The 12,500-nt window shown below is 40.9% G+C and overlaps 2 protein-coding genes across 2 annotated transcripts; one reads left to right on the forward strand and one right to left on the reverse strand.

Annotated features, from left to right (window-relative positions):
- Positions 1 to 3,988: 3,988 nt before the first annotated feature.
- Positions 3,989 to 4,469, forward strand: LOC137620844 (insoluble matrix shell protein 4-like). Its single transcript, XM_068351292.1, has 2 exons — positions 3,989 to 4,232; positions 4,333 to 4,469. Exons 1-2 carry the CDS (start codon positions 3,989 to 3,991, stop codon positions 4,467 to 4,469), a joined length of 381 nt encoding a protein of 126 aa, XP_068207393.1.
- Positions 4,470 to 4,542: 73 nt separating this feature from the next.
- On the reverse strand, positions 4,543 to 6,109 carry LOC137620845 (antifreeze protein Maxi-like). Its single transcript, XM_068351293.1, has 4 exons — positions 5,935 to 6,109; positions 5,095 to 5,547; positions 4,851 to 4,908; positions 4,543 to 4,597 (listed from the first exon to the last, which is right to left on the reverse strand). Exons 1-4 carry the CDS (start codon positions 6,107 to 6,109, stop codon positions 4,543 to 4,545), a joined length of 741 nt encoding a protein of 246 aa, XP_068207394.1.
- Between the last annotated feature and the right edge of the window lie 6,391 nt (positions 6,110 to 12,500).

The following is a 12,500-nucleotide window of genomic DNA, read 5'->3' on the forward strand; positions in this document are numbered from 1 at the left end:
CTTGCTAAGAGGATAAAATCTGTGATTTAAAATAAGCAGATATAATGCATAGCGCCTATAATAAACAATGTAGACATCGTTACCTGCTAAAATGATGAAATCCTTTCTATTTCCCTCATCAAAAACTTCTAAAGAGAAACTAAAAACATCCCTATATTATAATCTTAGAACTTTAGAAACGTATTCGTTTAGGGAAAATATATATAGAAAATATATATAGAAACGAATCAACGAAAGCACAATTATCTAAGATTAAAGTAATAGCTGGCAAGTACTAGAATAAATACTTATCTCAATATTCTCATAACATTTTAATGGAGGCAAACACTGAATTTTCAATATTGCGCAAACACAAGTGAACGTATATATTCCCTTAAGACAAAATATGAAATAGCAATATACATGCGCTAGATTATTTAAAAACTTTTGCATCTAAGAAGGTATGAAAATCGTTTGGGGGGAAAAAATGCGAGAAGTTCGAAAAACTTAGGATATTAAGAAGGCGGACAAGATACAAAGATTAGGAATAAATTAGAAGGAGGGACGCTTAATAATAAAACAAATTTTCTAATCTTCACCAAATGGTTAAAACACATCTAAAGGAAAAGCTAATCACTTCCGACTCAACATATACAATGAAAATCATCGACTATGATAAAAAAAGGCGTATGAAGGATAGCGAAGGGGAAAAAAATAAAACAATCTCTTGTTGCCTTGCCTTCCATGAAACAGAGAAGCTCATTTACGTTATATTTTTTCAAGAAAATGGAGGAAAACACTTGATGGTTAGGATATGATATTTTTTTCATAGTTGCTATCATTTTTCAGAAATCTATTTTTACAAGAAAACGGGAAAAAAAATCACTTGATGGTTAAGATATGATATTTTTTTCATAGTTATCTTTTTACAGAAATCTTTTTTTGAAATAAAATGGAGAAAAACACTTGATGATTAAGATAGGATATTTTTTTCATAGTTATCTTTTTTCAGAAATCTTTTTTTGAAATAAAATGGAGAAAAACACTTGATGGTTAAGATATATGTTTTTTCATAGTTATCGTTTTTCAGAAATCTTTTTTTTTTAAATAAAATGGAGAAAAACACTTGATGATTAAGATATATTTTTTTCATAGTTATCTTTTTACAGAAATCTTTTTTTGAAATAAAATAGAGAAAAACACTTGATGGTTAAGCCATGATATTTTTTTCATTGTTATATCTTTTCTTCTTAAGGTCAGGGCTGAATAAAGACAATGGGATGCTTACTCCATCATCCTTTGCATTTTTAAAAATTGTCTTCATTATTGAGAATATTGAACAAGGACGCCATACTTCAAGATTCTCTATATAAGAAAACTTGTGAAGAATTCTATTTTCCGGATTACAAATTTTGAGATCAAGAGCGTTTATGATTCTTTATATAACATAAATATATTTTTACAGCTAAAGGGCAACACTAATGAATCGGGAGACTGGTGGATGAAACTTTAAAAAATAAAGCTGGCTAATTAGGTATTTTGGACGTTCCAACAAAGAGAAAAAATCTAGTTGAGAGAGAGAGAGAGAGAGAGAGAGAGAGAGAGAGAGAGGAGAGAGAGAGAGAGAGAGAGAGAGAGAGGAGAGAGAGAGAGAGAGAGAGAGAGAGAGAGAGTGTCAATAATATGCTGGCTGTCAGTTGGTCTACGGTATGAACACAAAATAAACTGGTGGTTAAAATAATCATTCAAAGGATTATACAGATGTACATAACTGTACAGAAAGTACAGATATTCACATTGCACAGCTATAAAAAACCAGTTCCCTGTAAAGGAGACTTTTATGGATTAAACTGAATTTAATTAAGCAAATAAAGAAAATGTGAATAGTCATGAAGTGCAGATAAGCGATAAATAAAAAAATCCATTATAGCAAATTACATCATTATAACAAACAAACTGAATTTAATTAAGCAAATAAAGAAAAAGTGAATAGTTATAAAGTGCAGGTAAGCGATAAATAAATAAATCCATTATAGCAAATTACATCATTATAATAAACATTGTTGAATATTAAGAAATACAATAAAGAAGTATGGCGTTTTTTACCAACATAGGTACAGTTGGACACAGGAATTCCTGGCACACCTCGCTCTGGAGAAGCGCACCTTGTCACATCCTTACTGCGAGTGCCTGTGTGTAGCCAAACTATTCTCCTCTCCCATCGCTCCCCTACATACAATGCTTGGTTACTCGCCAGGAGTAATGGCGTGACAGGGTACACTTTCTCAGAGCGAGGTGTACCAGTAATTCCCTGTGTCTAACTGTAAAATGAGGGAAAATGCTGCGTAAACTTCATTAATTGCCCCAATAAGGTATCACAAAAAGGTATTCCTACATTGAACGGGATTAAAACTACAAAGTACAAAATTACTCCTTGATATGTGTGAGCTACCTTCTCAAGGTTACTTTTCTTCCTATGCACGGTGATAAAAAAAAAAAAAAAAAAAAAAAAAAAAAGATAAAAAAAAGAAAAAAAAAAGAAAAAAAAAGTACGATAGTTTTTTTTTTCTATCTTCATTAGATCCAGAGATGTTACAAAAAAAGCTGAAAAACTCATTAACAAATATTCATGATGAATAAGCCTAAAATTAAAAGAAAACATGCAAACTGTGCTATTCCGAATTCAGCAGAATGAAATATTCAACTATTTGTAATGTATTCTATCGCACAGAATAGAATGATCAACCACTCACAAAAGGCTCGATTCCACGAAAAAGAATCACCGTAAAATTAAGAATATTCACAGAAAAGAATCACCGTAAAATTAAGAATATTCACGAAAAAGAATCCCCGTAAAATTAAGAATATTCACGGAAAAGAATCACCGTAAAATTAAGAAAAGTCACGAAAAAGAATCACCGTAAAATTAAGAATATTCACGGAAAAGAATCACCGTAAAATTAAGAATATTCACGAAAAAGAATCACCGTAAAATTAAGAATATTCACAGAAAAGAATCACCGTAAAATTAAGAATATTCACGAAAAAGAATCACCGTAAAATTAAGAATATTCACAGAAAAGAATCACCGTAAAATTAAGAATATTCACGAAAAAGAATCCCCGTAAAATTAAGAATATTCACGGAAAGAATCACCGTAAAATTAAGAATATTCACGAAAAAGAATCACCGTAAAATTAAGAATATTCACGAAAAAGAATCACCGTAAAATTAAGAATATTAAGTGCATGAAATCTGTTATTCTTTTTTTTATGGTTTGAGGTAAACGTATATAATTACAGTAGATTTCACCCATGATGATCATGAATGACGGAAGGATATGCTGTTTACCAACAAACATAAATGAGAATTGAAATGCATTACCCAAACAGAAGCAAGATCGAAGTTCCATTTGTACTTGATGTAAATATTGACCTTGGGTGGCAAAACTGGAACCTATAGCCAGTGAATATTAATTTTTAAACGTTAATTACAAAATAGACAAATATACATAAGTAGTAATACAAGGGCGAAAGTATAAGGCAGTACCATTTGGGAATAACAAGGTATGATTATTGATGTTTTCATATTTACAATAACAGTTTGGGTGTTAAAAAAAAAAAACGCTAAAAAATGAGTAATCCATTTATTAAAAACCTGTTTAAATAAATAAAAATTCCAAGCATAAAATTTGTCATAACTGCTTAATTCACAAAAAAAAAAAGGGAATTACTTACTAATAAGAAAAATGCTGCAAAAATAAAAAATATAAAAGCTACGATTTGTTTCTTTTCCCACCTATTATGTAGAGAAACAGCCATAATATTTAGATTTCAATAGAAAAAAGTATATATTGGAATAAAATCCAACTTAAAAATAATTATTACAAAATCTCATTTCGCATGCTTGACCCGTGAATTAATAACAATAATAAATATTACAAAACTTCAGAAGAGGAAGGACGCTTCGTATATTTTCCAAAAGTTATCAGACGGAAAATAAAAGATAGATGTTTACTAAAGGTGACAGCAGAAGCAGCAACAGCATCAATGACAGCAGCAACTGCAACAGTTACAACATCAATGACAGCAGCAGCAGCAACAGTTACAACATCAATGACAGCAGCAGCAGCAACAGTTACAACAGGAATGACAGCAGCAGCAGCAACAGTTACAACATCAATGACAGCAGCAGCAGCATCAATGATAGCAGCAGCAACAACAACAGCATCAATGACAGCAGCAGCAAAAACAGCATCAATGACACCAGCAGCAGCAACAGTGACTGCAGCAGCAGCAGCAGCAGAAACAGCATCAATGACACCAGCAGCAGCAGCATCAGCATCAATGACAGCAGTAGCAGTAGCAGCAACAGCATCAATGACAGAAGCAGCAGCAACAGCATCAATGACAGCAACAGCATCAATGTCAGCAGCCGGCACTGGAATGTATTTGAAGTTGCGTCGCGTTTTGGAGGAAACTAACACGTGAACGGACCTGATGAGACCCCGTCTAGACGGATAAGGAAACAGACAGGTGTACCGTCAGGAAAAGATTTCTGCAATCAAGCAGGTGGGGCGAGGGAGGCGGTGTGTCTGACTTCTGAGTCGCATGTGAAGCTTTAAAAACAAGGGAAACTGATTAATATGGAACAGGATAAATTAACCTATGGAACGGATCGATATGAGAGAGAGAGAGAGAGAGAGAGAGAGAGAGAGAGAGAGAGAGAGAGAGAGAGAGAGAGAGAGAGAGAGAGAGAGAGAGAGAGGTTAGGTATTATTATTCCAGGTAAAAAAAAAAAAAAAATCAAACGAATATATTCCCCCTCCTAACCTTACGAGGACTGTGGTTCAGGACACTACTGGAGCCTACAGGGCTTGAGCTCCGCCCCACGTAATGCAAGTTGTTGATGGAAGTTTCAGTAAGAACACTTGAAGGACAATCCATAAGAAGGCATAAAGAAAATAAATATAACTGAAATGAATCGGTAAAATATCTAAATTATATACAGCAGCAACAGCATCAATGACACCAGCAGTAGCAACAGCATCAATGACATCAGCAGTAGCAACAGCATCAATGACACCAGCAGCAGCAGCAACAGCATCAATGACACCAGCATTAGCAACAGCATCAATGACACCAGCAGCATCAACAGCATCAATGACACCAGCAGTAGCAACAGCATCAATGGCACCAGCAATATCAACAGCATCAATGACACCAGCAGCAGCAACAGCATCAATGACACCAGCAGTAGCAACAGCATCAATGACACCAGCAGCAGCAACAGCATCAATGACACCAGCAGCAGCAACAGCATCAATGACACCAGCAGCAGTAACAGCATCAATGACATCAGCAGTAGCAACAGCATCAATGACACCAGCAGCAGCAGCAACAGCATCAATGACACCAGCAGCATCAACAGCATCAATGACACCAGCAGTAGCAACAGCATCAATGGCACCAGCAATATCAACAGCATCAATGACACCAGCAGTAGCAACAGCATCAATGACACCAGCAGTAGCAACAGCATCAATGACACCAGCAGTAGCAACAGCATCTGTGACACCAGCAGCAGCAACAGCATCAATGACACCACCAGCAGAAACAGCATCAATGACACCAGCAGTAGCAACAGCATCAATGACACCAGCAGCAGCAACAACATCAATGACACCAGCAGTAGCAACAGCATCAATGACACCAGAAGCAGCAACAGCATCAATGACACCAGCAGTAGCAACAGCATCAATGACACCAGAAGTAGCAACAGCATCAATGACACCAGCAGTAGCAACAGCATCAATGACACCAGCAGCAGCAACAGCATCAATGACACCAGAAGTAGCAACAGCATCAATGACACCAGCAGCAGTAACAGCATCAATGACACCAGCAGTAGCAAAAGCATCAATGACACCAGCAGTAGCAACAGCATCAATGACACCAGCAGCAGCAACAGCATCAATGACACCAGCAGTAGCAACAGCATCAATGACACCAGCAGCAGAAAAATCAATGACATCAGCAGCAGCAAAAATCAATGACAGCAGCAGCACCAACAGCATCAATGACACCAGCAGCAGCAACAGCATCAATGACACCAGCAGCAGCAACAGCATCAATGACAGCAGCAGCAAAAACAGCATCAATGACAGCAGCAACAGCAACAGTGACAGCAGCAGCAGCAGCAGAAACAACATCAATGACACCAGCAGCAACAGCATCAATGACAGCAGCAGCAGTAGCAGTAGCAGCAACAGCATCAATGACAGCAGCAGCAGCAAAATCAATGACAGCAGCAGCAGCAAAATCAATGACAGCAGCAGCAGCAACAGCATCAATATCAGCAGCCGGCACTGGAATGTATTTGAAGTTGCGTCGCGTTTTGGAGGAAACTAACACGTGAACGGACCTGATGAGACCCCGTCTAGACGGATAAGGAAACAGACATGTGTACCATCAGGAGGAGATTTCTGCAATCAAGCAGGTGGGGCGAGGGAGGCGGTGTGTCTGACTTCTGAGTCGCATGTGAAGCTTTAAAAACAAGGGAAACTGATTAATATGGAACAGGATAAATTAACCTATGGAACAGATCGATATGAGAGAGAGAGAGAGAGAGAGAGAGAGAGAGAGAGAGAGAGAGAGAGAGAGAGAGAGAGAGAGAGAGAGAGAGGTTAGGTATTATTATTCCAGGTAAAAAAAAAAAACTCAAACGAATTTATTCCCCCTCCTAACCTTACGAGGACTGTGGTTCAGGACACTACTGGAGCCTACAGGGCTTGAGCTCCGCCCCACGTAATGCAAGTTGTTGATGGAAGTTTCAGTAAGAACACTTGAAGGACAATCCATAAGAAGGCATAAAGAAAATAAATATAACTGAAATGAATCGGTAAAATATCTAAATTATATACAGCAGCAACAGCATCAATGACACCAGCAGTAGCAACAGCATCAATGACATCAGCAGTAGCAACAGCATCAATGACACCAGCAGCAGCAGCAACAGCATCAATGACACCAGCATTAGCAACAGCATCAATGACACCAGCAGCATCAACAGCATCAATGACACCAGCAGTAGCAACAGCATCAATGGCACCAGCAATATCAACAGCATCAATGACACCAGCAGCAGCAACAGCATCAATGACACCAGCAGTAGCAACAGCATCAATGACACCAGCAGCAGCAACAACATCTGTGACACCAGCAGCAGCAACAGCATCAATGACACCACCAGCAGAAACAGCATCAATGACACCAGCAGTAGCAACAGCATCAATGACACCATCAGTAGCAACAGCATCAATGACACCAGCAGCAGCAACAGCATCAATGACACCAGCAGTAGCAACAGCATCAATGACACCAGAAGCAGCAACAGCATCAATGACACCAGCAGTAGCAACAGCATCAATGACACCAGAAGTAGCAACAGCATCAATGACACCAGCAGTAGCAACAGCATCAATGACACCAGCAGCAGCAACAGCATCAATGACACCAGAAGTAGCAACAGCATCAATGACACCAGCAGCAGTAACAGCATCAATGACACCAGCATTAGCAAAAGCATCAATGACACCAGCAGTAGCAACAGCATCAATGACACCAGCAGCAGCAACAGCATCAATGACACCAGCAGTAGCAACAGCATCAATGACACCAGCAGCAGAAAAATCAATGACATCAGCAGCAGCAAAAATCAATGACAGCAGCAGCACCAACAGCATCAATGACACCAGCAGCAGCAACAGCATCAATGACACCAGCAGCAGCAACAGCATCAATGACAGCAGCAGCAAAAACAGCATCAATGACAGCAGCAACAGCAACAGTGACAGCAGCAGCAGCAGCAGAAACAACATCAATGACACCAGCAGCAACAGCATCAATGACAGCAGCAGCAGTAGCAGTAGCAGCAACAGCATCAATGACAGCAGCAGCAGCAAAATCAATGACAGCAGCAGCAGCAAAATCAATGACAGCAGCAGCAGCAACAGCATCAATATCAGCAGCCGGCACTGGAATGTATTTGAAGTTGCGTCGCGTTTTGGAGGAAACTAACACGTGAACGGACCTGATGAGACCCCGTCTAGACGGATAAGGAAACAGACAGGTGTACCATCAGGAGGAGATTTCTGCAATCAAGCAGGTGGGGCGAGGGAGGCGGTGTGTCTGACTTCTGAGTCGCATGTGAAGCTTTAAAAACAAGGGAAACTGATTAATATGGAACAGGATAAATTAACCTATGGAACGGATCGATATGAGAGAGAGAGAGAGACAGAGAGAGAGAGAGAGAGAGAGAGAGAGAGAGAGAGAGAGAGAGAGAGAGAGAGAGAGAGAGAGAGAGAGAGAGAGAGGTTAGGTATTATTATTCCAGGTAAAAAAAAAAAAAACTCAAACGAATATATTCCCCCTCCTAACCTTACGAGGACTGTGGTTCAGGACACTACTGGAGCCTACAGGGCTTGAGCTCCGCCCCACGTAATGCAAGTTGTTGATGGAAGTTTCAGTAAGAACACTTGAAGGACAATCCATAAGAAGGCATAAAGAAAATAAATATAACTGAAATGAATCGGTAAAATATCTAAATTATATACAGCAGCAACAGCATCAATGACACCAGCAGTAGCAACAGCATCAATGACATCAGCAGTAGCAACAGCATCAATGACACCAGCAGCAGCAGCAACAGCATCAATGACACCAGCATTAGCAACAGCATCAATGACACCAGCAGCATCAACAGCATCAATGACACCAGCAGTAGCAACAGCATCAATGGCACCAGCAATATCAACAGCATCAATGACACCAGCAGCAGCAACAGCATCAATGACACCAGCAGTAGCAACAGCATCAATGACACCAGCAGCAGCAACAACATCTGTGACACCAGCAGCAGCAACAGCATCAATGACACCACCAGCAGAAACAGCATCAATGACACCAGCAGTAGCAACAACATCAATGACACCAGCAGTAGCAACAGCATCAATGACACCAGCAGCAGCAACAGCATCAATGACACCAGCAGTAGCAACAGCATCAATGACACCAGAAGCAGCAACAGCATCAATGACACCAGCAGTAGCAACAGCATCAATGACACCAGCAGTAGCAACAGCATCAATGACACCAGCAGCAGCAACAGCATCAATGACACCAGAAGTAGCAACAGCATCAATGACACCAGCAGCAGTAACAGCATCAATGACACCAGCATTAGCAAAAGCATCAATGACACCAGCAGTAGCAACAGAATCAATGACACCAGCAGCAGCAACAGCATCAATGACACCACCAGCAGAAACAGCATCAATGACACCAGCAGTAGCAACAGCATCAATGACACCAGCAGTAGCAACAGCATCAATGACACCAGCAGCAGCAACAGCATCAATGACACCAGCAGTAGCAACAGCATCAATGACACCAGAAGCAGCAACAGCATCAATGACACCAGCAGTAGCAACAGCATCAATGACACCAGAAGTAGCAACAGCATCAATGACACCAGCAGTAGCAACAGCATCAATGACACCAGCAGCAGCAACAGCATCAATGACACCAGAAGTAGCAACAGCATCAATGACACCAGCAGCAGTAACAGCATCAATGACACCAGCATTAGCAAAAGCATCAATGACACCAGCAGTAGCAACAGCATCAATGACACCAGCAGCAGCAACAGCATCAATGACACCAGCAGTAGCAACAGCATCAATGACACCAGCAGCAGAAAAATCAATGACATCAGCAGCAGCAAAAATCAATGACAGCAGCAGCACCAACAGCATCAATGACACCAGCAGCAGCAACAGCATCAATGACACCAGCAGCAGCACCAGCATCAATGACAGCAGCAGCAAAAACAGCATCAATGACAGCAGCAACAGCAACAGTGACAGCAGCAGCAGCAGCAGAAACAACATCAATGACACCAGCAGCAACAGCATCAATGACAGCAGCAGCAGTAGCAGTAGCAGCAACAGCATCAATGACAGCAGCAGCAGCAAAATCAATGACAGCAGCAGCAGCAAAATCAATGACAGCAGCAGCAGCAACAGCATCAATATCAGCAGCCGGCACTGGAATGTATTTGAAGTTGCGTCGCGTTTTGGAGGAAACTAACACGTGAACGGACCTGATGAGACCCCGTCTAGACGGATAAGGAAACAGACAGGTGTACCATCAGGAGGAGATTTCTGCAATCAAGCAGGTGGGGCGAGGGAGGCGGTGTGTCTGACTTCTGAGTCGCATGTGAAGCTTTAAAAACAAGGGAAACTGATTAATATGGAACAGGATAAATTAACCTATGGAACGGATCGATATGAGAGAGAGAGAGAGAGAGAGAGAGAGAGAGAGAGAGAGAGAGTCGTTTGGTAATACTGCAGGAAAGTCATCTGTAATAAATTATAAATAAAAAAAATCAGGAAATTTCAACGAATATATTCCCCCTCCTAACCTTACGAGGACTGTGGTTCAGGACACTACTAGAGCCTACAGGGCTTGAGCTCCGCCCCACGTAATGCAAGTTGTTGATGGAAGTTTCAGTAAGAACACTTAAGGGACAATCCATAAGAAGGCATAAAGCCAATAAATATAACTGAAATGAATCGGTAAAATATCTAAAGTATATACAGCACCAACAGCATCAATGACACCACCAGTAGCAACAGCATCAATGACACCAGCAGTAGCAACAGCATCGATGACACCAGCAGTAGCAACAAAATCAATGACACCAGCTGCAGCAACAGCATCAATGACACCAGCTGCAGCAACAGCATCAATGACACCAGCTGCAGGAACAGCATCAATGACACCAGCAGTAGCAACAGCATCAATGACACCAGCTGCAGCAACAGCATCAATGACACCAGCAGTAGCAACAGCATCAATGACACCAGCAGTAGCAACAGCATCGATGACCCCAGCAGTAGCAACAAAATCAATGACACCAGCTGCAGCAACAGCATCAATGACACCAGCAGTAGCAACAGCATCAATGACACCAGCAGCAGAAACAGCATCAATGACACCAGCAGTAGCAACAGCATCAATGACACCAGCAACAGTAACAGCATCAATGACACCAGCAGTAGCAACAGCATCAATGACACCAGCTGCAGGAACAGCATCAATGACACCAGCAGTAGCAACAGCATCAATGACACCAGCAGTAGCAACAGCATCAATGACACCAGCTGCAGCAACAGCATCAATGACACCAGCAGTAGCAACAGCATCAATGACACCAGCGGTATCAACAGCATCAATGACACCAGCAGCAGCAACAACATCAATGACACCAGCAGTAGCAACAGCATCAATGACACCAGCGGTATCAACAGCATCAATGACACCAGCAGTAGCAACTGCATCAATGACACCAGCAGCAGCAACAGCATCAATGACACCAGCAGTAGAAACAGCATCAATGACACCAGCAGCAGCAACAGCATCAATGACACCAGCAGTAGAAACAGCATCAATGACACCAGCAGTAGCAACAGCATCAATGACACCAGCAGCAGCAACAGCATCAATGACACCAGCAGTAGCAACCGCATCAATGACACCAGCAGCAGAAAAATCAATGACATCAGCAGCAGCAAAAATCAATGACAGCAGCAGCACCAACAGCATCAACGACACCAGCAGCACCAACAGCATCAATGACACCAGCAGCAGCAACAGCATCAATGACAGCAGCAGCAGTAGCAACAGCATCAATGACACCAGCAGCATCAACAACAACAGCAATCATGAATGCCAACAGTCGGCACTTAAATACACACATGAAGGTGGCCAGAGATTAGAGATAAGCACCGATTCATTAATTTCGAAAATGAGGATACCTCACAACTGCAAAAAGAAAGGTCAACAAACAATGGTTCTCTAGAGATAAATACCAATTCACATTTCTTATTTTTCGCGAAATCTCAAATCTGTTATCAAAATCGTCATGACTGTGATAACAGAATTGGGATTTAAAAAAATACTGTCATCTCACTTTATTCTATACACAATGCGAATTGATAATCATCTTTAGAGAATAGAGAATCACTACTCTTTGAGATTTTGTATTTTTGCAACTGTGAGGTAATATAGTTTTCGAAATTAATCAATAAGTCTTTATCTCTAATCTCTTGCTATCTTTATTAAATAAACAGTACATACTTTACGTATATTTGTTAAGGTTTCATTTCTTCACGGATTCTTACAGTATACTTCCCTGAAATATTACCAAATGAATCTCTCTCTCTCTCTCTCTCTCTCTCTCTCTCTCTCTCTCTCTCTCTCATTTTCAGATTAATCAGTTCCCCTTGTTTTGAAAGCTTCACATCCGACTCAAGAATCACACTCCCCCCCTCCCCCCCCCGCCCTACTGGTCCCCCTTCCCGCCCCCTTGCCCCAACTGCTTAATTGTAGAAATCTCCTCCTGACGGTACACCTGTCTGTTTCCATATCCGTCTAGACGGGTTCCCATCAGGTCCGTTC

The sequence above is a fragment of the Palaemon carinicauda genome, chromosome 27, assembly GCF_036898095.1.
Source record: "Palaemon carinicauda isolate YSFRI2023 chromosome 27, ASM3689809v2, whole genome shotgun sequence".
Taxonomy (NCBI): domain Eukaryota; kingdom Metazoa; phylum Arthropoda; class Malacostraca; order Decapoda; family Palaemonidae; genus Palaemon; species Palaemon carinicauda.